General features: G+C 43.4%; 1 protein-coding gene and 1 long non-coding RNA gene across 5 annotated transcripts; one reads left to right on the top strand and one right to left on the bottom strand.

Moving 5' to 3' along the window:
- Positions 1-135: 135 nt before the first annotated feature.
- Positions 136-13769, bottom strand: USP1 (ubiquitin specific peptidase 1). Of its 4 annotated transcripts, XM_061469603.1 has the most exons (9): positions 13589-13769; positions 13012-13248; positions 11789-11929; positions 11256-11363; positions 10519-10679; positions 8929-9650; positions 7718-7888; positions 6408-6609; positions 136-1742 (listed from the first exon to the last, which is right to left on the bottom strand). In XM_061469603.1, exons 2-9 carry the CDS (start codon positions 13177-13179, stop codon positions 1016-1018), a joined length of 2400 nt encoding a protein of 799 aa, XP_061325587.1. In that variant the 5' UTR covers positions 13180-13248; positions 13589-13769; the 3' UTR covers positions 136-1015. The 4 variants fall into 4 exon arrangements, with proteins under 4 accessions (XP_061325587.1, XP_061325586.1, XP_061325588.1 ...); XM_061469602.1 differs by lacking the exon at positions 13589-13769 and having other exon boundaries at positions 13012-13295; XM_061469604.1 differs by lacking the exon at positions 13589-13769 and having other exon boundaries at positions 11789-11912; positions 13016-13295.
- Positions 13770-18355: 4586 nt separating this feature from the next.
- On the top strand, positions 18356-21819 carry LOC133277605 (uncharacterized). The gene is made up of 3 exons (XR_009746259.1): positions 18356-18735; positions 19935-20065; positions 20982-21819. It is a non-coding gene; the product is annotated as an uncharacterized LOC133277605 (long non-coding RNA).
- Positions 21820-26918: the final 5099 nt, after the last annotated feature.

The following is a 26918-nucleotide window of genomic DNA, read 5'->3' as shown; positions in this document are numbered from 1 at the left end:
ACAAGAATCAGTTAAAAACCAGAACGTTATTCTTAAAGCACTTTAAATCTTCCATTTCTCTTTTCTGTAACAATGCCCAACCCCTTTCACTTTCTGCTCTTCCCTCTCCAAACACAAAAGGCTGATTTAGTCATCTCAGATGCATATCATAAAGTTTTTATTTCATATATATACATTCTTAACAAAGCATCAAAGCCAAATGCTTCTGTTTTCCCACCTTTCAGTGAGCTCCAAGTACAAATGAACTGTTAGAGGATCACACTAAGGCCCAAACCCACTCAAACAGATATGCATATTAAGAGGGCTTTAAAAGTACAAAATTATTTTAATTACACTACACGCTCCCCCTGTTTGGAAGTATTAATCACACCTATTTACACGTTGCCCATGTAACACCTATGCAGCAAGATGCAAATTAGACCATTCAAACATTTCTATTAAGTTCAGTTCCTCCCAAGACACTAAACGAGGTTACAAGACCCTTCTCTTGTGCTTTGAGTTGCACCGAGCCGTAGAGAACTGGATAAGGAGAAGAAACCACGTCAATTACCCAAAGACTAAATATGAAGTATTACTTCCCAAGTTACAAAAATACACAACTTCTGATGAAATCTGCTAGTTAATATACATTTACTCCAGGATATGAATACAAATAACTTTTATTAAAAAAAAAGAAAAAGCTAATAATACAATAGGTATGTCTGAGAGCTAGAGTTGTGTTAAAACCACTACCGTGTCCTGTAAGCATCCTTTAGGAACTATACAAACTGGTATTTCTAAAAGGTAAGATCACTATTCTCCAGCATCAAAGTTATTATTAAGTGAGTTAAGTAAGTAAGTTCTGTGTCACGGTTTGTTAATTCAAGTTGAGCCACTTAAACCAAACAAAAAAGACCAGAAACATTATGATCCAGTAGCTTCAAAAACAGAACAGCTGCTTCCTCCAGGTAGTTTTGATGCAAATCAGACCAAACAGTGTATATAAGTCCCTGATATTTACAGTCAAAATACAGTATCACTCTACAATCTTCTTATAAAACAGTAGGTAAGGAGTTGATGTAGATGACGATGTCGGAGAAAGGGAATTCAGAAAGTCCTTTTCTTCTGTCACCTTCACTTCAGAGTCATCAAAAAGCAACCACTTCCCTTCATACTCTTTCAGGCTCTGCAGCACGTACAGGGCTTTGTTCTCTAGTCCACTGGAATTAACACCATTTTGTTCGCCGTGCTCTGGGCTGCACTCTGCACCTCCGTTACTGCTGCTAGACTCAGGATTTCTGTTCTCAGTAACTACACTGAGGAACTTCTCTGGGTTAGCTGGCTTGTAGAGGTCACAGTCAGACTTGCTCTTCTGCCCCCCTAGAAGTCCAACAGCCTCCATGTTCTTTTTGTTCAGAACTTTACCCGGCTGTGCGTTTCCATTGACTCTAAAGGAGACTTCGCCGTCGTCGTAGTCTTCAGCAACGGTTCTCGCCTCCTCCTCGTTCAGTGGTTCTGGTTTTATCATTTCATACATTTGGTCAGTGATGAAATTTCCCTTATCCAGCTCCAGGCTATTGAGATCTGTGATTTTGACAGAAGCTGTGTAGTGTCCACTGCTAATTGTAATGCCACTGTGCATTACCACAGCAAATAATCCATAGGTGTCGTTGGTTGGCTTTGTGCTCCATTCCTCTAGTGAGAGTTTGAGGGGTGTCAGCAAGGGAGTGTTTATCTTGGATAGTCCACCATAGCAATCAAACCTTCAGAAGAAAGATAAAGTTAAGACCTGTTGCCACAACAGCTTGCAATAAGTGCAATATATGGGCCACTTAAAGCAGTACCTGTATTCTTCTATTAAAAAGACTAGGAGACATATTGCTCACTTTTCAACTTGCTTATCATGAGCATCTGTCCCTGTTCAGAAGACATTTTTACAAGTGTCTATAATGTTAAATATTATAACCTAGTATCTGTATTTTAAATACTTAAGGAGATTCCCTTTCTCTGAAGTATCAGCTAATGTCTCGATGGTAATGGTAAAGGGTTATCCTGATTGTTCAGTTATCACTGAACACTTGCGCTGACACCATCCTGCTTGCCAGATTTAAAACAAATCAAACCGAAAACCTCTTCAACATCCAAGGTTGAAGTAGGCAGGGTTGTTTCCCCTCCCAAGCCTCTGAAAGAGTCATTCACTAAATAAAGGAATACAAATTTAATGACACTTAGAAAGAACTGAGTAAGCTCTTTTTCTCAGCCTTAGTGCCAGCGGTAATGCAATGGTTACCCAAGGATGAGTAGGTTATAGCACTTCCTTGTTACTACAGAGTCTACATTAACTGTCCTGTGTTATTCAGGTTTTAGACTATTACCTAGCTGATTTATTTTGCAAAAGCATCTATCATTCAATAAATAATTAGCATTTTGTTCACAGTGCACAAATCTACAATGGGAAAAGTTCAAGTCTTCTCATTACAATAAGGATCTTCTAAAGAGTTTGAAAAGTGTTGGGACTTTCACCTTATAGTGTATTAGATGCCCTGAAGGATCCTACAGGATATACATCTTGCATCAGCCAGATATTGCATCAGTTAATTAACCTATTTATTTAATGATATGTTATGATATCCTAATAGATTTCAGGGCTGATTCAGCCTTACTCAACTGTTAGGGTGTTGTAGGGAAAAGTATAGGGGAATACAGACAAAGCCTGTAAAACACAGGTTCCAAAGAGCTACCTACTATTATTCAACTTGTATTTTATTGTAAGAAAGAATAACTATTTATCTTTAATCCAAGGAAATTGCAGATATGGTGTAACAGTATGAGCGTTAACTGCAGTAACAACCTACTACTTTTGCTTCCCTGGGTTTAGTTTTGATCCTGCTGCGCTTCTAAACATTTTGCTGATGTTCACAGCCATAAACACTTATAAATACATTTACACACACACAGATGTTCTCAGTCACTCAAATCTAGTTACCTGAAACCTCGTTTTAGACCTAATGAGAAATAAGACATCTTCTGAAAATCCCTATTTGTAGTAACCAGAAATAGAGATACTCAGAAGAGACAGAGAAACTGCTTGCTGATACTCTAGATCAGAAATCCAGTTCCACTCAAGCACACTGTGACAATCATATTGACAGAAAACATTAAAAAACAGGCTCTACCTTCCGAATGAGATCCAGCATCAGAAAGATTTGGAGAGGAGGAAATAAGAGAGGAAATCTTTTCCTATTAGCTTTTTGTTCTTCTGAATCATAAGAATCTGAAGACAGAAAAATTGCATGCCAAGTACTCCGCCTCCTCTGACTGATGCACAGTTCATACACAACAAACTTGACTTTTGCAACTGCAGCTTTTGAGACCATAAATTAGTAGAACTTTACCCACTGTACTGAATTAATACCTCAAGTTATTACACACCTTTAAAGACTTAAGCTATTTTTACTGCAACACTTTTAACACACATGGATGTGAAATACTCCAGATAAAGGATTTGCAGTGGCACAGGCACTGCTGTCACTCATTAGGAAATGTGACTGTTAACAAAACCAAGTAAACCTTTCTTGAAATAAATAAAACATCACCTGCTCTTTCCTGATGGCATTTCACAAGACAACAATCTGATTTTCTCACAGTTGTTAAATGTAGATAGTGGAAACGCTTAATTAGATGTTATTACCAGTTACACGTTTCTTTGTTACCAGTTACACGTTTCTTAATAGCTTTGCAGTCTGAGTACACGTGGCCTAGCACATTTTTCACCACACACACATTTGCCAAAGAGAATTACTCATCCCCAGGCAAGTCGGTTTTCACACTGGCTGCTTTATTAAGTAAACCAAACCCTTTGCAAGCCAGCATCTAGAAAGGATAAAGCAAATCTCTTACTATTTATCTGCAAATACTCACATTACTGTTCTCCTCCATTTATCTTTATTTATTTAAAACTCAGTCATCAGAAAACTCAGTAGAGCACAACTGAGAAGCAGACATGACTGCAGAACTTTTATGGAGAGAAGTTGTGTGAAGATTCTTAGTTTAAAAGTCGTAGTTTAAGGAAAACAGTCTGCTATTACTTTCAGGATAAACCATTGGCATCTCATCTGTGAAAAGGGTAGTAAGTTTTACAGTAAATATTTTAAGTTTACATAAGTCAATTTGGGGAAGCTCAGTCAAAGCTCATTGTTCAAAAAGAGTAACTGGATACTATGGAGTAAGCAAGTGTTCCGTTTTATTGGCCACGGCTCTTTCCCACTTGATCTGCAGCTGGGCTTTACTACTCCAAATCAAGATGTTTACAAGTGACCTGGTTTTGTCCAAGATAAAAAATTCCAAGCCAAAAACTGGGAAAGAGGAAAGAATCTTCTAAGCAGCTTCTGCTTCGTCACTGACTCCAGTTCTACATCTCATTTTTCCACTCTTACTTCCTTAATCTCTGGCTGCTAACACTTGGCAGAAAACATATGACATGATTCAGAGGACACACGAGGAACAGCACAAGAGACTGGATTCAACCTGAGCAGAATATAGGTCTGAGTATTTTGGAGCAAGGACCTGGACATTGCAAGGACAGAAGAAGAGGTAAGTGATTCAGGAGATAGCTGGTTAACCTGCAAGCTGCAGGTCCTGCCTTGTAGAAACAAAAAGTAGCAAATATAGGAGCAAAGTGAAGATGATACTCAGGTTTCCCTTCAAGTGGATATCTGGGGTTGTATTTTTGAATAGCCTATAATCACAGCAGGACACCATCTCGCATCAAGGCCTCCTCAGCCATAGCAATATAATCTTTTAAGTGTGCAACTTCCTCTCTGCCTCACTGTGACAGTCAAATATTATGTAGAACAATGGAAAGACAATTTTGTTTGTACAACCCTGGACTTGTATGAAGAGAAGTAAGCAGACATTGCAGAGACACAGCAAGTTTCCTTTCTACTTTGTCAGAAGCGTATATACTCCTAAAAACGAATACTGAACCCAAACTTTATATACACATAAAAACTAGACAGAAATCTAGTTTTAGCAAACTACTTGTAAAAGTATCTTAAATCTATCCTTGACACTAATTATATTACAAATCTTACTTAGACTGACCACAGTTACTAGCACTTGCTTATAAAGCATCTGACGAATCATCTGTCAACTTGTACTTGGTATCTGTACACTGCCAAAGGTCCTGTACACCTCAGTACTGGAGAAATACAGTTCTAAAATACTGGAGAAACAAACTGAATTCCATGGAATACTTCATGCATCAGACTTCCTGCTGCCTAGGTGGCTCTGAAGGTCTAAAGCCAACCAACAGGGAAATGCAAAGCTCAGGGAACCTGGTGGATAAAAGGCAAATTTGTGCCTAAATAACTTACAAGCAGCTCAATGTGAAGGCTCAGAACTAGATTAGCCATCAAGGTCATAAACAGGAGCTGCTCTCTGAAGCAGAAGCCAGATAGTGGGATGCTGAAACCAACCCCAGTTTATCTTCTGCTGCAATCAACAAAGTTATTCCAGATAGCAAAAGTTATGTCTATTCAATGCCAGAAGTTGCAAACACAGGCTGAGTCTGCGAATGTTACTGAAATTGTACAGTCACTCTCAAGAACACAATTAATGGGTTAAGAATTCCCTAAAGGATCTGGGGGAATACTGTAGTTAGAAGAAGTTTCTCCTGATGAAGCCTTTTCATTAATGGAAACTCAGTGAAGAAATAGAGTTTACTGCAAAATGCTGTGCAGAAATTGGCATAGTTTCATCTGTGTACGGTACTGTAGGGACAAGGGTTTTCTTATCTTTTCTCTCCCTTCCAAAGATTATTCCTAAATTCCTAAGTATGAAAAAGCCCCAATAATAAAAATACAAAGAACACTCAAAGAATAATCTCTTTCAAAAAAATAAGGATTTCTACAGGATATAACATCAAACTGATGGCTCAGTAGTTGATTATCAATGGTATTACTGTATTTTTAAAGGAACTGGTCAATTTTGTTTGGTAATGTGTGTTAACTCTAAAACGTTTCTCTCTTGATATTTTTCCCCCGGATTTTAGTACTCACACTCAGAGACCAGACTACTAGCTACAACCACGAAATTCACGTTTGTTCTCATTCCTTGTGCTGCTCAAGTACTTAAACCTGCTTCTAAACTCACTGGTGATACTGAAAGTTAACAATGTTTTCAGACACATCAGGATGTCAGGCTGTTGTTAAGAATACAGATAAAACAGTCTTCCTGGAGGTAATTTCTGCCAGTACTTGTAACAACAGAAAACCTTTATGAAATGACAGGCTGCATCCCACTGACTTTAGTTCACTTCAATCTAGGAATCTGCTTTTGGAAAAGTTACAAGACATTTTCACCTCCTTTGGTAAGATTTCCCTTCCAACAGCACACTGTTTCACAATATAGGCAATCTGCATACTCACTCTAAGCCACTAGCAGCAAAGCACTTCAAATGAATTGTTATAACTTCAGGCATTTTATCGAATAAAAGGCTGCGTTCTGCTTCTGTGTAATGATGGCAGTTTTCACAGAAGTATTTATCCTCTCCCACAATTCTTTCCACTGATGCAAACTGTGAAATTGCCCATTTAAGAGTCTTCATTTCTGTTTTTGGCTCTGGAGAAACTATAAAAGAGAATCGTTACATTTGCAGACATGCTATTATTTACATTTCCAATGTATCCTACCAGAACAACAACAAAACAAAGTATGTCAAGCTAAGACATGCTCAAAGCCTGCTATCAACACCATAAACAACAGTCAATATGTATGAAACAGAAGATGTTCCAGATCTCTGAATCATTTCAGGAAGCAATGAAAATATCAATAGATGTTATTACTTAAAATCCATGGTTTTCCCAGAGCTTGTCTTCAGATTACACGTGCTAATTCTGTTTCCCCATCTGTAAAATTGGGTGCATGTATTTGAGACCAGAATTTCACTCAAATAAGCAGAAAATTCCTTCTCCTTTCTACATTTTACCTCCCCCAAAAGCTTTACACTTGCTAGTGACAGATGACCTCTGCTGCTGGGAGCATTTTACACCCCAACAGCACCACACACCTTACACTGCAGTCCTTCAGCAAAAGGGGGAGGGCAAAAAATAGTAAAACCTGTCCCAAATTCAGTTAATGGGAACTAGAATTAATTTCCTTCAAATTCTGTCAAAAGTGCATTGTTGCCATGCTTAATTTCGAAAATAACTATAAAATATATATAGATCACTAATAGTTGTGAAAGATACCAGAGGACAAGCATTTACAAACATAAAAAAACACCCACTATTAAGGTGAAAACAGTCTAAAGTACTGGAAAAAAGTACTTTTTATAGTGAATTAACAAAAAAACTCAACTGGATACTCATTTCTTTCGAGGAAAAAACAACCCAGATATTTCTTATAAAATGAAGAAAAAGCAGAATTTCTTACCATGAAGAATACCAAAATAAAATACCCATTTATAAGCAGGAAAACGTGCATAAGTGAAGACCTGTCAGCAATCCGTGTTCTGTGTTAAGGTCTGAAGCAATTTTAATGCTATCAAGCTCTGTCGACATTACCAACAATGTGTTTCCAAAGTCTAAAGTTAATCAGGACAAGAGATAAGAGAACGGCCGCTAATTTTAACCAGCACAAACAGGAGCAGTGTTCCCCGATAACCATGGCACTATCCTTCCTCAGAGTCTGGCTGAAGCAGAAACATGTATCACAACCCCTGTTGATAATTACTTACTTTCGGAACTCTCTTCAGTTTTAGAAAGCTCATCTTCTTGCACTGGAACACTGATGTCCTGAAAATCTTCTCTCCTTTCAGTAAAGCACTCGCACTCCAGGCATCTTGTTCTCAGAACCAACTGGCCCTGGAATAGCTTCTCCACTAGTTCAAAAACAGCCAGCTCTGTACCTAGAGAAAGTATATACCACATCACTTACCAAGATGCATTTTATTCAAAAGGTATTTCAGAACCTGGCTGTCCCTCTTGGAAAAATCAAGCGTTACACATGTGGCCCTCTCAGGATTAATCACACACAATTTTCACAGTATCATTTAAGTAAACAAGGATCCTCTTGGCCCCTAAACTGTAATTTCTGTTTTAAGATTAGTTTCTTGTTTTATACTTGGAAGTGGCATGGTGTCACTCTGGAAAACCTGTTTGTCATCAATGCACTCTCTAGTATGGACTGTCAGCCTGCCCAAGGAACACCACACTGTGGTTTCGCCTGGTTTCTGTTTATTCTCAGGCCTCTCCTCCAATACTTTCTAAACTTCTTGGCCAATTTTGGTCACATTTGCTGAGGAAATGCAGCCCTCAAAAGATTCTGTATTCCTTCAAATTTGTAAAAACTTGGCAGGTGGATCAGAAAGCTCCAAATTATTATGTACTGAATTCATACCAAGGCCCTTCCATCAAAAGTATCTCGTTTTCATTGACATGAACACAATCCACACCTGCCAGCTAGTTAGCATATATAATACATCCACTGTCTTTCCCAGTTCTTGGGAAGGTTGGAAATACAAAAAAGTAGGGAGGGAAGGAGAGGATATTGTTTGTAATGACTTGGAAAGCAAAGCAATAGCCCGTGGGGTTTGAGTGTGTTTGCTGCTGACAGTAACATTCCTTTACACCTTGAATCCACTTGCTATTTCTATGGATGACAATAATACAAATTGGTAATATTCTGCCTTTTGTTTTTATCTATATTATACAACATTTACATAATGTTAGAGAAATACCTCTCAATATCTGAGCTAAACAGGTCAAGTTACCAAAAAAATGAATTACAAACATGTATTAAATTCTCTTTCATAAAAATCTTTTTCAATTCCCGAGAATGTAATTTTGTATTTGGAGAGCTCTGATGGCTACAGTCTGAAGGCTGACTTCTCACACAGAGTAACTTCTTAATTTTAATAATCTTAAGCCCATACACTTGGTCACCAACCTTCCTTTTTTGGTTCTTTTTCAGTTCCTTTTTCATTATGGCTTTCCACAGGAGATGCAGGTTCATGATACTCTTCTTTAATACTGTTGCCATTTTCACACTTTACAGATGACTCTTCCAGCTCACAGTCATCATTTTCTTTCCCTGGGTCTTTGGATCCCAAGTTTGTAGTTAGTTTTCCTAGACTATAAAATTTAGACAGAATACTAGGCTGCTTGCATGAAGATTTTAACCAGTTTAATCTGAGCCGGGACTTCTTCTGTGTTGGCTTTGCACTCTCGTTTTCAGTGGAACACTTGGCAATGGCATCGGTGTGATTTTCTAACTTCTCTCCTGTCGCCTTCCTCTTTGACCTGGTTTGTCTTTGATTCTCTTCTGCTGCAATTTGCTCTTTTGATACTTTGGATTTTTTCTTTGCATTGCCACCCTCTGCATCACTTTTTCTTTTCCCATTGCCTTTGAGTAGCTTGTCCTCAGCTGTCTCTCCAACGTGGCAACTTGGTGTGTTCTCCTCCTCCTCCTCAGCAGGGCTGCCAGTTCCATTACTCTCGGTATTTGAGTTATGGTTTTGCTCTGGTTTAGCTGTAGGCTCTTCCACAGGCAGTTTGTTCAATTCTTCTTTCTTCAGTAGCTGACACGTTTCTTGAATGTTACCCAGGATACACTGCAGAACTTCCTGGGCATCATGCTGCAAGTAGCCTTCATACATAGGGTTGAGCTCTCTAGTAAAAGTAATGAGTAAAAGTAATGAAGAATAGTTACACTCTGCTAACTGGCTAATGTGATCTGAGTTTTAAATTAGGGAGTATAAATATAAAAGTGGGAGAGGATCCTCTCCCAACCTAGAGATAAGTCTTCTCTGTTGCAGGCAGATGTGGGAAGGTAACTACAGCCTTATGCATTTAAACGCATTCAGTTGCAACCCAGCATCAGTCCTTCTCATGTCAATGAGAATATTTAGACACTTAAGGCTTAACTGGATTTAAATTCTATTCTTCTCCTATGAAGAGAGGCTGAGAGAGTTGGTCTTATTCAGGCTGGAGAAGAGAAAGCTCCAGGGAGACCTTAGAGCAGCTCCAGTGCCTACAGGAGCTGACAAGAAATCCAGAGAGGGGCTTTTTACAAGGGCATTTAGTGACAGGACAAGGGGAATGGCTTTGAACTGACAAGAGGGGAAACTGAGATGAGCTCTTAGGCAGAAGCTCTTCCCTGTGAGGGTGCTGAGGCGCTGGCACAGGGTACCCAGAGAAGCTGTGGCTGCCCCATCCCTGGCAGTGTTCAAGGCCAGGTTGGACACAGGGGCTTGGAGCAAGCTGCTCTAGTGGAAGGTGTCCCTGCCCACGGCAGGGGCTGGGAGTGGATGAGCTTTAAGGTCCCTTCAACACAAACCAGTCTGGGATTCCAAGAAAATTAAAATTTACTTTCAAGTTTATGATGATATGAATAAACACAAAAAACCTCATTTCTTATAACCATACTCTAAATTTAAGCTCATCTAAATTACGTGAGTCTCTAATGCTGCATTGTACAATGATAATGACCTCCAAACTTCAGGTGAAATTCTGACAATGTGTTTAAGATAATCTGTACCTGAGGGTATTCAGCAGCCTTCGTGGCTGAGTAGCAAGTTCATCTGTGTATTTTTCTGGATTTAAGAGAAAGCTGGCTTGAAGCTGTTCAACTGAAAGGATCAGTGAATGCAAACTGCAGATTAGTTCATAACTTGCCAGTGGATCTTCTTTACAATTTCCCTGTAATAACAACATAAGAAGAATACAGATACTTGCAACTCTGTCTGCAACAACAAATTAAACTTTTTTCTTTCCTACTCTCACTTAGTTTAGCAGACATTTGACAGCTGGAGTATTTTTCCACTGTGGGAAGCAGGTGAGTTTCAGACAATATATTGCTCTTTTGCCAGTAGAAAACAAATCTAAAAGCCAGACCAACCATTATTTTAAAAACCCAAACTTTCTTTGACCAAACCCTAACTTCCATCCACTCAAAAGCACTGTATCATAATTATCTTAATGTCAGAAGCACGGTGAGATATCAGAGCTTAAGAGAACTTCTTGTTAAACTCCAGACTTGTGCTTCCAAGTTTACAGACACTGAAATTTGAATACAAGACACTCAAGTCTGAATGCAAGTTCAAAACAAATATATATATAATGGTATGCATCACTGTAGAAAACAAAACTGCAAAACTTCTTACAAACAGAAGAAATCTGTTTGCAAGACTTTTTGAGTTAAATTTTCATTCCACTCCCAGCCTACAGCCTCACTTTCAAAAGTACAAGTAAAGGAATGTGTAAGTGAGATGTTACCTTTTCTGCTTTTTGCTCTCCTTCATCCTTCAAAGACTCTTTCTTCTTTGAAATAATATTATATAAATGTTTTACTCCAGTTTTAAAGCCAGGACAAAAATATAATACCTGAAAGCAACAAGAGAATAATTGATAAAGTAAGAAGTTACTCCACATACATATCCAGGCTTATGATCAAACTCGTGCTGCGTCTCCCAGGGCTGCACAGCACACAAAGAACATGGAATGACGGAATAATTTGTGTTGGAAAGGACTTTAGAGCTCATCCAGTTCCAACTCCCTGCCACAGGCAGGGACACTTTCCACTAGAGCAGCTTGCTCAAAGGTGCAGATTATTCATAGCAGGGAGGTGCCCCAGCGTAAAAATTACCCAATCCAGGCAACCTACAGAATCATCTTTTTCCCCACTGTAATTAGTTTCCCTTCATAATACATGCAGGCATCTATGCAATATCAAACTCCAAATCTCATCCACTTGTGCTTATCCAAAAGAAAATCATGCTTTCGAGGCCTATTGAACAACGTTATCTTACCTGAAGTACACTGTTAAGGTAGCAAGTGTTACCCAGGTTATTCAAGCCCACAAAAGGCAACATGTTGTCTTTCTTCTCACAGCTAACAAGCGAGGGAGGCTGCGCTGCAGGAACAACCTGATCACTATTAAGCAGAGAAAACTGTGTGTAAGAGTTTTTGACAATGACTCCTCCTGGTGTGCATGCACAAACTCCCTCCTGGCCATCCACCACCTCAGGGCTAGCTTATAGAACTCGTTACTAGTATACACAGATCATAATGTCAGTGTTTCTGAGAGTGTCTATATGGCTACTGTGGGCACTCAAACACAGGCTTTCTCTTCAGCAACCCACACAAAAATAGGCAGGTTTACAGGCAAATCTGCCTTTAGTTCCAATAGGTATTTGTCAAGAACTACCAGGAGACCCACTTATGGAACAAAAAAAGTTCTCTTCAGAATACTTTTGTATCTTCTTTGTTCATTCTTAAGGCAGCACTAAGAAAAACGTGCCTACCACATACTTCCTACTACTGTCTCCTGCTCCAGGTTCACATCACTTCATATCTGTATGCAAACTAAAAGGATTAAAAGCGGGGAAAAAGAGGAAGGGGGGAACCCATAAACCTGGCACATTATATACAGGGATTAATGCACTGCACTAACCCAACAAAACCAAAGTTTAAAGTCTCCGAACCATTTGTAATTCACCATGATTAAACAAATTTTCCCACTAAAACTTCCCCACTAGCTGCAGTGAAATGAGTTGCCAGATTCACTCTGGGCTCAAAATACCCTAATGAATGGCAGTAACCTGCATGAGCAATTCTTTTACTTGCAGCAGAAATAAACCTTAAAATCCGGCGTTTTAGTATTAAAACTCATTTTGCAAAACCTTACGTTTTCATATGCTTAAAATAATTCAGCATCAGAATAGCTGCCTTATGGTAAGCTCAAATAAGGTAACTTCAAGTTACCAAAAAGTTTATGCTAACTAAACATCCACAGTGTGGCAAACTCGCCTTCTTAAAACGGAGGCATTTGTTACAGTGAATAGCAAGTCCAGTTTGATTAACTTGGCTTGACGGTTTACTTCCTACATGTCAGAGCACATACTTATGCGAGGATATAACACTTAAACGACTGGATGGAGCAGCGCTGTTTATCCACCGCATCAGACTCGCTGAGCTATCACACTACTTTGACAACAGACCCAGAAACGCTTATTGAGAGCAAAACTCTTACATACATCTCGGAGCCTCTGAATTCCGCGCTCTTTTGTTCATTTTCCTGCGACTGCGTAAAATCCAGGGCTCTTTTCGTGTCCTTCTTTTGGAAGAGCTTCAAGGAAAGCCGGTTCTTTTTCGACGGGCTCCCTCTCGCCGTGCTGTCACTCGGCAACACCCCGGGCATCTTTCCTGGCGCGGAGGGGAGCGCGGGAAGCGGCCAGCGCGGCCGGGAAGCTGCAAAGGGCGCTCACACCTGAGGCACACACACACACAGAGTCGCCATTTACTTTACGTGCGGGAAGCACCAACCGGAGCCGGAGCCCAGCGCGGCCCGGGAGCCCCCCCTCCACAGCAGCACCGCCTGCACCTCCCTCCCACCCTCCGGCCCGGCCCGCCCGGGAGGCCGCTCGCCCGCCGGCGAGGAGGGCAGAGCGGACCCGGACCCGTCGGGGCGGCCGGCGGGGCCGCCTCTCCTCACCGCTACATGGCGGGGCCCGCCGGTTGCCATGGAGACCGCGGGGCGCCCCGGCGCCGCTCTCCCCACCACGGGAAACTTGGCGCGTTTTCCGCGCCGCCAGGACCCGCGCCCTCACCCCTCCTCGCGCCCAGGCGCTCGCAGCCGCCCGGCTCAAACGCCGGAGCGGAAGGCACCGAAGGCGCCGGCCAGAATAGAAGGGCCATGGTGACGGGCAGGCGATGAGTCTCACACCGGCTTGCGGCGAGCCGAGAGGCACCTCTGCGCGGGCACGGCGGAGCCGCGGCTCCGTCGCTGCAGTCAGGCAATGCGCCGGCCAGCCCACGGGGTCCTGCGTAGGCGCGCGAGAGCGCCGGTAACCGCCCGGCCTAAAGGACTCAGACTCGCAGAGGGGGGGTGGAGGGGGAAGGGAAGGTGGCCGGGACGAACCATTGCGCAGAGATACCCCTCTTTGCCCCCCCTCCTCTAGCGGCGGTGGTTTCGTCCGGCGGTAACCCCGCCCCTTCCCCTCCTCCGCCAATCAGAGCGAGAGGCGCGCGGCGCCGTTGGAGCCCGCTGAGGTAACGGCGATGGCGGGCGGTGTTGGAGCGCTCGGGGGCTGGCCGCGGCGGGACCTGCCCCGTCCTCTAACGACATAACAGAACCGCCCCGGGGGCTGCCCGCGCGTTTCTGCACTCGTAGCTCACGCTTTACCCTCCCAGCTCCCATCACATCCGCGCTAAGCGGCTTTGGCAGCACAGCTACGGAGAACGCAATAAAGCACAGACTTTACCGAGGCTGTTGAGGCTGAAAACAACCCTAGTGTAGGGATCGGTACGCTCACAGAAGAGGATATGTGGGAAAATAACATCGTTTACTCCATTCTGCCGTTTAAAATACATAGAAGGTTCGCTGACGGCCTTTGTGTATAAACAATGTCCAGTGACTCAGGATGGCTTGGAGTAAATACACCTATTGCCTGTCATGCATATGGGGTAGCTACAGATTCATCACACTGTTTACAAAGGCCCCTTTCTACAGAAAAGCGAAGACTTTCATTCTTTTTCCACACTAATACTGTTTTTGTTTTGAATAAAAACAACTTGGGCAGTCCAACTAATGAGAGGTTGTGAAATACATCTTGGAAATGTATTAAAGTGAATTTCAGGCTTCCCAGACCTTCCTCAGGAGATGCTTTCTATGCTTAACCCAAAGAGAGATGCACTTCCGTTTTCTTTTAATAAAAACAATTAAGTATTTTAAACCTGTTATCACCGAGCATCTGCAGCACACACAGTTGTTCAGTTTATGATGAAAGACCTCAATCATCTGTGGCTTCACTTGCTGTGAGTTAGGAGCTCTTGTCTTTACACATGCGCTGGCTTCCATATTCCACAAACACGTCTGTCTCTGAAGATCACTCCGTATTTACTCCATATAGAATTGTAGAATCATACATAAGGCCTTACATTTTTCACAGCTCTTCTATGGCAGGGCTTGGACAGCGCAAGATGGGAGAAACATGATGAAGGCATTGCTGGAGTAAGTATTTTTTACACACCATGGATCTGCTCCTTTAAGTCTGTATGTTGTGATGCTATGTAATGTAATATTGCCCCAAAAGGTCAGAAATCTATTAAAGATTCATCCTTTATCTGGAGGAATAAGGAGCTCTGTGTGTTAGTCACACTTCTTCAGCACTGGTGTTAATAATTGTATTAAAGGGAAAGCCTCTTAAGTTAGAACACAGTTTTATTGCAATTACATCTGTGACTGCACTGGAAAACTTTGGCAAATGTTTTCTAGGTTACTGAGTAAGATATTTTATAGGATTGGTTTCATAACTGACTTCAAACCATGCCCAGACTGAGGCCTTAGCATCCTTTCACCTTGGACAGAGGTACCCTGTATTTGAGTACTCAGTGTAGAGGTGAAAGAATGGTAGAATCCAGCCTGGTTTGGGTTGGAAGGGACCTTAAAGCTCATCCAGCTCCAACCCCTGCCACGGGCAGGGACACTTTCCACTAGAGCAGCTTGCTCCAAGCCCCTGTGTCCAACCTGGCCTTGAACACTGCCTGGGATGGGGCAGCCACAGCTTCTCTGGGCACCCTGTGCCAGCGCCTCAGCACCCTCAGAGGGAAGAGCTTCTGCCTAAGAGCTCATCTCAGTCTCCCCTCTGGGTGCTTAAAGCCATTCCCCCTTGTCCAAGGACGCCAGGACAAGCTCCTGCTGCCATCCCCAGGCATGGCACTGGGCTCTCTTGCTAAATACCAAAGCAAACCATGAAATCACACATGATTGCCATGCCAGTTTTGAAAAGGTGCTAGTCCTGAGTGTTGTGGTTTAAGCCCAGCGGTAACTCAGAACCATGCAGCTGCTTGGTCACTCCTCTTCTTACCCCCTGCTCCCGGAGGGATAGGGAGGAGAATGGAAAGAATGTAACTCCCACAGGTTGAGATAAGAGCAGTCCAGTAACTAAGGTATAACACAAACTACTGCTACCACCAGTAATAATAATGATAAGGGAAATAACAAGGGGAGAGAATATGAAACTAAAAGGGGAAAAGGAAAACAATAAACACAAGTGATGCACAATGCAATTGCTTACGACCTGCTGACCAATATCCAGCCTGACCTGGAGGATGATCTGGGCCTTCCGGGTAGCTCCCACCAGTTTCTATACTGGGGGGTACCACAGCACGACGTGCGACCTGCTGTAGTATGGAATACCCCTTTAGCTAGTTTGGGTCAGGGGTCCTGACTCTGCTTCCTTCCAGCTTCCTGTGGCCCTCCTCCCTGGCAGAGCATGAGACTGAAAAAGTCCTTGATAGGAGTAAGCGTTACTTTGCAACAGCTGAAAACATTGGTGTGTTATCAGCGTTGTTCTCAGGCTAAAGCTAAAAACACAGCACTGCACCAGCTACCAAGAAGGAGCAAAATAACTGTTAGAGCTGAACCCAGGACACTGATAATGTCCTATCCACATCCATGGGTATTTTACTCCCCTCTCTTCAGGCAGTTCCCTCATGACTCGTGTATGCTTTTTTCTGTGTTTCCTGTACAGCAATGTATAACTTTGCAATTTGATATGTTAGTGCAAGAAAAAAAATGGGAAGCTGGGTGCTTCTTACGAGTATTTAAAGCTATTTTGTTCTGAAAAGTTCTTTGCAACCTTTTGGGATGTTTTTCACGTTGCTACATGAATTAATTATTACTGCAGATCAATGTCCTTAAATACACATATGAATTATGGCAGAAATTATATATACTCCTTCAGTCATATGCATGCTTACTACACATATTTTGCTTTCTCGTAAAGGATAAAATATCCTCATATGCCTGCAGAATTGCAGGCCCATCACCCAAGGAGCCAAGGTTCAGATTCTCGAGGTATATATTGTTCTAAAGATTTATTTCCTTGGCTAGTGGGATTTACAGAGCTCTGAAGCTGGCTAGATGCTGAGCTCCCATTGGAAGCTGCTGGATTTCCTGACCTGGGTTCTGCAGCATGACACTGAGTTGCTTTAGCAAACATTGCCTTAACTTTGCTGTGGTTAGTAGACACTCAGGACTACAGAGGTTCTTTTGTATGAGACAAGAAGCATGCGTAAGGAAGTCTTATCCAGGTGGGTGGTGCTCAGAAGTCGTGTAGCTGCTTTGTTGCTTAATAATGTGTTTCATTAAATCTGCTTTACGCTGCTAGTTTGAGTGGCCACATGAGGAGTCACTTCACAGGGAGCTGGAAGGTGCTGGGCAGTAACGACTGTGGTGACAACAGAGTGGTGTAATGAGAGAGGATGACATCTCTTGAGTGCTTGACTGTGAATCAAAACCAGACTGGAATAAACTCCAAGGGCAGGAGTCCAGCTGCTCCGGGTAGGCTTGTGCTCGATACAGAGCGAGTCCTGACAGATCTCAAGTCAAATGACATGACTAAGGCTGTTTAATTACTTACTAATACTGCATTTCAATAAAAGTCTACCCTGTCAAGTGTGTGGTTTGGAATCTGCTTCAACAAACCTGATAAAAGACTATTTGTGTCCAAGGATTTTACAGTCTGATAATCTGATTCCTCATATACAGGTTTTAGGTATGCTTTTGCCTAGGAACACCATCAGTGACTTTGGGGGTCCTAGTTTAAAGTTAGGCTGCAAACATTTACAGGCTTGTGGTTTAACTTTCAGGTGTCGTAACTGAGTGAAAGAAGGAGGGGAGATGTTAGCAGAGAGTATATTTGCAGAGACTGGAAGTGTATGCAGCTTTTCACACGGTTGTTACAGGGCTTTGTTCTGTCTATTGCATTTTATTTGGCTAATGAAGCATTCAACTCAGTTTTAATAGGTATAATTATTACTGTAATCAACAAATGCATATGCCACCTAACCAATACATCAAGTAAGTACGAGACAGTAAAGTACCTCTTGCAATGTTTAGTCAGCACGTGTCTGAAACAAACTTTACCTGCCCTTTTTCCACAGTGTCGGGTCTGTTTCCAAATGCTTCCATTCAGAGAAGCTTCTTGTGTCATCCTGTGATGAGCCTGTTGTTCACCCCGATAGATCTCCATGTCAGGCCTCCTTCCTGAATGTGTTTTACTTCTTCTGTTGGTAATTTAATCTGATTGCATATAACCTTTATCCCGCTCTAAATAATTTCTCTCCCTTATCATACCCACGATGAGCTTCCTCATTCTCTATCATCATTATTTTAACCAAACCACACATACTTCATTTTTTATCTCTACTTGTTAGTTCCCTCTGGCTTCTAAAGACAAAGTTAATATAAGAGACATTCTGGTTGAGTGTTCTTTAAGTTTCCCCTCTGTCACCTGTATGGAAAACCATTTGCAATATATGGATATTTTTTAGCTCAATTTGTATTCATTAGAGCATTAGTTTCTGTTGATTTCAGTGTACTTAATTCTCATCCTGTGCCAGCAAATGCTGGTTTTGAGGTCACTGCATATACAGCATTTTATATTTGTCCTTTAAGCTTGCCCTTTAACCACTGAAAACAGCGGAGTTTTCAGATGGTTCTTGAGTAGAAATCAGCAAGATGAAGAGAGATGACGTCAAAGAGGTGAAGTTGGTTGTGTGGGAAGCCACAGGACATGAAATCAAGGACACGGCAGAGATGGGCTGCCCACACCGGGTAATCAGATTGACTTTCTAATTACAGGTAGCAGCAAGACTCAAACTGCCTTTGAAGAACTACGGGAGAAATCAAGATTCATTCTTGGTATTTAGTGTGTGCTCCTGGAGGCCATTTCAAGGCAAATGACACGAGGTAATGTTTGCAGCATGAAATGAGGCTTTATAATTAGCTAATTTTAACAAACCCTCCTAGGAAACCTGTGTGGTTAATGGGTGGAGTGAAATCTTCGCTGCATTTCCAGCGACTCATTGTTTAAATCTGGCAGTACAGTCACACCTCTGTCTTTGCTTTCTTCCATAGATACACACACATACATCAAGTGTAATTACAGTCCAGGTAATGATTGTATCTGAAGGTTTATGGCAGAGGCAGTGTCACCCCTTGGCATACCCAGGACAGGCTGGTTAGCTGATTCATGACTCTGCATTAAAAAATACCAGCAAAGCCATGATTTATTTTAGACAGCAAGCACAGGAGAAGCAGAAGCTTCTTTCACTGGGAAGTGGCTGCTACAACCAGAACGACACAGTGCCTTGCTGCCCAAAAGCACAGCTCCATCACAAAACCAGCCATCCAACAGCCTTCCCACCCAGAGAGCCACAGAAGAGACCCCTCAGCTTAGTGCAATCTCCTCTTTACCAGCCTTTCACCCTCTCAAATTTTTATGCACCCTCTTAAAATATGGCTTCTTGTCAATGCGGGAGATTTTTCCAGCAGGAAAATGTTCTGTGTAAATGTAAGGAAATGAGGATTATTTTTTTTCTGTATCTAACTAAAAATAGAGCAACACCTAATTAAATATTTATGGTGGCTTAGCACACTCAATAAAGGAACTGTTGTCTAGAAGCCTCCAAAGCTTCAGCTTCTTGCAGTGGTGTTTCAAATACAGGCCAGAGAGGGAGCAGGTGCAAGAGGCAGTAATTGCATATGTACAGTTCTGAGACACTCAAACATGCAAGATTAAGTTATGTCTAATACTATAGACTTCACAGCCATATGCTATAAAAAATAACTGCACTGGGAGACCAGAAATCTCCACAGACATAGCCAAAAATAACTATATGAAATGCCTGGAAAGAGCAGATTCCCCAGAGGCTGGATTTCTGGACTCTTAGAGGAAGTCTCCAGCACAGAGCACCATTCCCTGAAGGAAAAACCCTCCACAACCTCTAGCTGTTGCTGAAACACCTAAATGAGAGAGCAGCTTCCAAACCCTGCAGCCATATCGGTGACAGGCCTTTAAATCTGCCAGGGTTCCCATCCTGTCAGAATTACTCTGAATTTTGTGAGCATTGTGCAAGCTGTACACAGACAATGTGCTCTTTCAGCAGGCTCCCATCACCCAGAGACCTCCATGCAGGAAGCTCTGTGCCTCCACTGGGCTCTCCACTGTTCACGTTAGCAAAACCTATTCCACTCCTGAGGAATATGACTCTCGATCCAGCACCCTACGGCAGGAAAGGTAAGAAACCATTCACAAACATGAGAATACTGCCCATATAATGTCCAGACAGGACTGGCTTCAGGCAGAAGGAATAGAAAGGAATACTTAGAGCTCTTATTGTTTGGTGATACTTTCACAATCAGAAACACAGGAATGAATTGTCCCACTCACTTTATTACAATGGAAAGGAAAATGCACTTTTCCCACAGCAAACAGCCTGGGATCATCACAAACCTTGAACTATTCCTGCTTGATGAGCTACATCTGCTTTCAGAGGATCTGAGATAATTTCATAACCCATTTAACTTCAATACTATTGTGTTGGTCCACGTGGGAATAATTTGGCCTCTGTAGGACTGTGGTCCCCTTGAGAGCAGGATCTCTCCAGGGCTTTGCCTGGTTTGTAGCAAATCAACAGGATTACTTTCTGTGACTTGAGGTCAAACGAAGGGGCTGAGGCAGCAGCAGAGCTAATGTCTCATCATTGGTGGGATCTTCTTCACTGGATCTTGCTAATATGGGTCACAGAGCAACTCCTTTCCACCCGGGAGGGACTCTTGGAGTTACAGCATCACCAATCTCTGCCATATAAGACCCAGACCAAAGGCTTGACCTGTGTGGCCTGCTGTTGTCCAGAAAGCTTTAAATTAGGCATCCATAAATAAAGAGATTTTAGGAAAAGCAGGAAATAATAAATTAGAAATGGCGATGGGTCTGTAAACTCCATTGCAAAGCCTGCAATGAGCTCCTTTTTATTTCAGCTTCCAAAAGGCAAATGTCAGCTTGGAGGCTTGAGCCACAAATCATGTGCTTGTCAGTGCACAAACCATGATGTGCTTCTCCATGTGGGAGAGTTTATCAGTTTTGAGATCAAGATTTATAGCTTGTGATACTGCAGGCAGTATGCAGCTCATTTATCTCTCTCTTAACTTAGGAGAAAACACAGTTGGATGTGATCTATGAACGTCCTAGAGCTACATATGCATCTATTACAACAAAGAAAATAACAATGATTACACCCATAATGTTGAGATAAAGCAGATTAGTTCATAACAACATAAAGTGTGGTTCTGGAAGCACTGAAAGCACCAAGAATCTGCTGAAGGTAACACGGTTCTGCAGCCAGGTCTGAAACAACATTTCTCCTCAAGTCTCTTTGAAAGCTGAATTCTGCACTGCAGAAAGAAGTGATGTTTTGGAACTGGTCCCATTGCATCGTTAGGCTGTTTCCCCACCTCTTGTCTGTCTGTGTATTTTCTTTCCTAGCCTGCTGCTCCATTTAATATGACATATGGATCCACAGCTTCCCTGGTAGCACAGGCAGTGCGGTTTTCCATTATGGGCAGGAATTCAAATGAGAAGCCAGGTGCTGTATTTCAAGCCATAATTAATATAAAATAAAAAAACAAAAATATCTCCCCATCTCTGTTCTTAGGTTGGATTAACATCTCACAGAGCTGTAACTCAGTCCTGGCAGCAGAAACAGGAGGAAACACAGCCCGCACATTCTTGCACCATCTGCTGGTAGCATCTCCATTGACAGACACACCTAGAAGAGATTTTATAATTCCTCGCAAACCTGGAGGGATACATCCACATCTAGAGACATGAGACCACCATTATAAAGATTCAGGATACAGGTGAGGGTTTGTTTAAACTACAAACAGTTGGTTCTCCATAGTGGAGCCATTTCTGCCAGGTTTTTAAGGAACTCCATAGCAAGGCCTCTATGACCCCAGCGTAGCCACGTCAAGAAGGGATTTACAGAGCCTTTTGTGTCCCTGCAAAAACCTCCACTAGCTGCTGTTGCAGTCAGCATGAGCAAAAGCACACAAAGAAGAGGTCTAGGCTCTCAAGCCTCGTAGTCTGCTGCCTGCAGATGGTTGTGGCCAATGTCTCATCACCCTCTGGTGCAGATGAGTCTCTCCTGGCCCCACAGCAGACCTCTGCTGGGTCTTGTCCCCATCACACAGCCATTCCCTCCTGCTGGAAACTCTCATCTGAAGAATGGGATCCAGTGATGCCTGTCAGGTGTCTTGCCCATTGCAGAGACTTAATGTGGGTTAAAACCAAACACAGCGCTTTCTTACTGTCAAGGTCATCCTAATGCGAGCGAAGGGAATGAATCCCTCCAGTAAAAACAAAACTTTATTAAAGCATTTATGATGTTAAGTTGCCTAGAAATAGAGTGGTTCCTTCTTTCTGCCCCATCCGTCAATACAAGAAGGGGCTGTAAGCTGGTCACAGGAGGGTGGTGTCAAAGGATATGAAAAGTCTCCTTGTGCAGACTGCAGTCCGTCTCCTGAGTTCCCAGCTCCAAGAAGACTCAACATTAAATGCCCATGCTTGGCTTTTAAAGAGGGTTGGCAGTTTCATAACAAGTAACATCCTTGTCCATGGGAGCCCTGCGAAGCTGAGGGGTCACATTTCTCTCCTCAGCTTGGCGGATGGAACCATAGCAGTTTGTGGAAATGGTCTTCTCTAGGTGCAGCTCATCAGGAGTGTTATGGGTAAGTTGTCCCCTGAGCCATCACACACTAAACCACTACTAAAGCACAGAAACTCCCAGCAGGGTGGGTCAGTGTGAATTTATGAGACCACCTCTTGGATGAGAGTGACAAATCCATATAACTAAACATCCAGAAAACCAAAGCTAAGGCAGAGAACAGCTGAGCATCTCTGCAATTCATGTTCTGTGTAGCAGATTTCTTCTACCCTTTTTTTTAGTACCAAAACATAGGAAATGCAATCACACCCTAGTTGATAAGCAGCAGTTGGAGACTGGGAAGACAGAAAGCAGGAAGAGAAAACACATCCATGAAAACAGATTTATGGAAAAATGGTAACTGTACTTTGCAAGATGTATGTTTAACTGAAATAAGAATTCCCCTTTCTTTAAGTAGATTTGGGGTCTATAAACGGGTGTCAGAATGCCAGCTGTGACTCACTATAAGCAACAGCATTCCTTGTTTATCCTTGCAAAGACACAGTGGTTTCTTTTAAGCAACACAACGGTAGCAAATTGATTTGACAGGCAAGCTCACATGGTTTGATGTGAACATTGCAAGAGCGATCCGTGTGTCACCAGCAAATGTGAAGAGCCCAGGACAGCACGGGGCTGGCGGCTTTTGTATGAGCACGAGGTTAGTTTCTGGAGGCCGTATCTTCTCCTCCTGGACACAGAGGTTACATCTACCCTCCACATTTTTCCCAAGACCTGCATCCTGAAGGCTGGAGTGCGTAGGGAAGCACAAATGCTTGATTTGGCGTGTGAAAGTGGGTGTACAGTTAATGTTTTGAAGTATTATGATTATTATTTTAAAGTATTGTGATTTTCAGTAGTATGATTCCAACATAAACTATTCTATGATTCTATTATAATCACGGCGTGGTCCATAGAATCCTTCCAAATTGAGCTACTTGGTTAGGCTGATACTTGTATTCTTGTAGCACCCAAATACTTGCAAAGGCGTTTTGCCCTGTTCATGCTCTTGACCAAAAAGTGACTGGAGAAAGCCATAGCTGTGCCAGCCACATGTGGGTGGAAGGGGCAGGATTTCAGCATTTGTAGACCATACAAGGCAGCTCCTGTGAGCACAGCAGAGGGGGAGCTTGCAGTTTGCAGAGAGCCTACAAAAATGGATGTTGGCACAAGCATAACATCATATAGAACAATGGTGATTTTGTACTGTGCTTCCAAAAGGACTCAATCACATCAGCCCTTGGCCTCATCCCTACAGGCTCTGAACACTGCATCAACTTTGTCCTCCTCCCAGCATGGGGCAGGAGCTTCACCCAGCTCCTGCCTGTCTGCTCTTGGGAGCTGCAGGGAGAAACCTCACTGCAGAGCGGTCAAGGGCAGTGTCTCCAGGAGGAATTAATCCCACTACTGGAGGGAAACTTGCTTCCTCAGGGAGTCCCTTCACCATCCAAACCATCATCCACTCTCAGAGGCATTACAGCCAACTAGGAAAGTCATAGAATCATAGAACCATAGAATGGTTTGTGTTCTCTGGAAAGCTCACCCAGCTCCAACCCCTGCTACAGGCAGGGACACTTTCCACTAGAGCAGTTTGCTCCAAACCCCGTCCAACCTGGCCTTGAACATTGCCAGGGATGGGGCAGCCACAGCTTCTCTGGGCATCCTGTGCCAGCGCCTCAGCACCCTCACAGTAATGAATTTCTTCCTTATATCTAATCCAGAGGTCCCATCCCTGTCTTAAAAACCCACACATAAGAAAAGCTAAATCGAGCGGTGAAAGGCTGTAAGAAACCACATTGTTCTTGTTGTTCTTTTCTGGTCTTACATTGACCTTTGAAAATGAGAGCACTTTCGACCTGAACTGGTGGCAGCCCTTGGGCAGGAGCTGACGCGCAGAGGTTCAGGTGGCAGGGCTGACCTCTTGCCATGGAATTTCACCCAGTAATTTCTGCGGCAGAAAGAACTCCTCCGAGCTGCTGTCTGGCTTCAGAAGTAAATTTAAGTGCCTGTGGCTTGACAAATAAACATTCTGAAAGCACTCAATGACTCACAACCTCACCTAAGAATAGTTGAATTTTGCAAGACTGAAATACATAGCAGAGAATATGGCCTCTGACACTGCCCGGGCACGGAGCTGAGGGACATGGTGGGAGAAGGGAAGGGAGAGGCTTTGGCTGCAGCGTGCCTGCATTCCTGCCGTCCCCTCCCAGCTTCTGGCAAGCCACATCTCCTGGAATCATGGAATCCCAGCCTGGTTTGGGTTGAAGGGACCTTAAAGCTCATCCAGCTCCAACCCCTGCCACAGGCAGGGACACCTTCCACTAGAGCAGCTTGCTCCAAGCCCCTGTGTCCAACCTGGCCTTGAACACTGCCAGGGATGGGGCAGCCACAGCTTCTCTGGGCACCCTGTGCCAGCGCCTCAGCACCCTCCCAGGGAAGAGCTTCTGCCTAAGAGCTCATCTCAGTCTCCCCTCTGGCAGGTTAAAGCCATTCCCCTTGGCCTGTCCCTATAGGCCCTTGTCCAAAGCTCCTCTCCAAATCTTTTGTCTCGGAGGCTTCTTCAATGTTCATGTGCATCAGCCACCTCAGAGCTGTCCTCCACGAATTCACCTAATCCTCTTCTAAATAATTTATGAAGTTTCATTTATACACACAGCAAAGTACTGCTCGTTTACCCAATTGGGTTTGAATTGCTGTTATTCTCTTGGATTAAAGAGGGGTCACACAAGTTTTATGGATCAGAAGTTACACTTCTCAGCGCCTAACATTTCACAGAAGAAAGATTCTTTGTCTTCAAGTTATCAAGCAAGTAAAACCTCAGTGACTGAAAAGGGAAATTGATTTTGGTTCTGTTTGCTCATGGGGGGGGGGTTGGTACTCGCTGCTCACTTTCCTGGGGCACGTTTGCAGCAGTATGTGCTGTGAACTGCCACCGCTTTGCTTCTTACACAGGCACCCCCACACGTTTTAGTGCTTTAATCTAACCCCAGGGAGAACAGAACAAAACACAGGTTCAGCTCGATGCCTGTGACCATAAAAGCTTCCTGCAGGTGCCCGAGGTTTCTGTTGCAAAAGCCTTGTAGTTGTTAGAGCTCAGGGAGTGTCACGGCTTTGGAGAAGAGCCGAAGGGATGGGTAGTGGTTAAGCTGCACCATCCCAGGAACAGCAGGAGAGCTGCTGTGTCCCAGAGGCCACAACTGCACATCAAAGTAGGTTTGTTTTCAGGAACAGGAGAAGAAAATAACGTAGGAGCCGTCTCCCGCCTCCACCAACCAAGGAAAAAATCTGTCTGATTTCATGGTCCCTCTCTTTTGGGCCTTGCCAGAATAACCTGAGCAGCAGGGGCAGGGCTGTCCTCATGGCATGAAGCCCAAAGACTCCACTAAGACACACTTTTCCCTTGGTTCTTTGATCTGTTGTTAAAATCATCAGGAAATGTCTTCCTCTTGTTCGGCACATGGGAAAAAGCACAGACAGAGCTGGATGCCAACCTTGACCGTGCAGGGCCCCCATCGCTCCCGGGTGGGTAATGGGAAATTTCCTCCCTCCCTGGATTAGTTGGGATCACTGGGAAGTGGCTGGAGCTCAACCCTCAGCTCCCCTCCTGTGATGTGGATCCCCCAGCACTGAGCCCAGACATGGTCCTGCACTGAGCTGTGCCTCAGGGCTCCTGCTTCAGAATCCCTCATTCCCATGGTCAGAGCCCCCTTGCCCTGGCCATCCACTGACCCATCTGAGCCAGGCTCTGGCAACCGTGTGCATGTTTTTCAGGCTGGAGACGAAAACCTAATTGCAGTGCTGATGGGATGATGGGAGCTTAAGGACTCTTACTTACAGCATTTACCTCTCAGAGAGGAAAAGTATCTGGGCTCCTCTTGAGGAAGGGAGGAATCACAGTGAGCCTCATTTGTCCCCGGATGATGCTGAGCTTTTAGCTCAGGCAGAGGCCATGCATCCACCCCCAGCATTGCTGGAGCTGCTGCTCTCCCACGCTCCAGAACAGCGGGAAGCAGGGCTGGGGTTTGTCTCTGTGTCTCCAGACAAGCAAAATGAAAAGCGTCACCTAAAGCTGAAGGTGGTGTTGAAGGTCACTCAACCACTGGTGTCTGCTTGTTCCAAAGTCTAGGAAAGAGCTGTCCCTGTAGTGACCTGCTGCAGCCGGGGAGGTGACAAGTACATGAATTGCAAAGGGCAAGGCCCAAAAGGAGGCTTAAAACCTCAAGCTGACTGTATTTTCATAGAATCCCAGACTGGTTTGGATTGGAAAGGACCTTAAAGCTCATCCAGCTCCAACTCCTGCCACGGCCAGGGACACCTTCCACTAGAGCAGCTTGCTCCAAGCCCCTGTGTCCAACCTGGCCTTGAACACTGCCAGGGATGGGGCAGCCA

Source organism: Pezoporus flaviventris, unplaced genomic scaffold (assembly GCF_033815535.1).
Source record: "Pezoporus flaviventris isolate CSIRO_AGI_PZ_B2104156 unplaced genomic scaffold, CSIRO_AGI_Pfla_v1 ptg000059l, whole genome shotgun sequence".
Classification (NCBI taxonomy): domain Eukaryota; kingdom Metazoa; phylum Chordata; class Aves; order Psittaciformes; family Psittacidae; genus Pezoporus; species Pezoporus flaviventris.
The sequence above is the reverse complement of the archived record's forward strand: the minus strand, read 5'-3'. Positions and strand labels throughout refer to the sequence as shown.

Bases quoted from the DNA above. Each gene is read 5' to 3' on its own strand.
- USP1 (XM_061469603.1), bottom strand. From the start codon at position 13,179: ATGCCCGGGGTGTTGCCGAGTGACAGCACGGCGAGAGGGAGCCCGTCG. The intron at 11,930-13,011 runs GTAAGAGTTTTG...TCTTACACACAG, and splicing joins TCAGAGGCTCCGAGATGTAT to TTTTCTCTGCTTAATAGTGA. The intron at 6,610-7,717 runs GTAAGTAATTAT...TCTCTTTTATAG, and splicing joins AACTGAAGAGAGTTCCGAAA to TTTCTCCAGAGCCAAAAACA.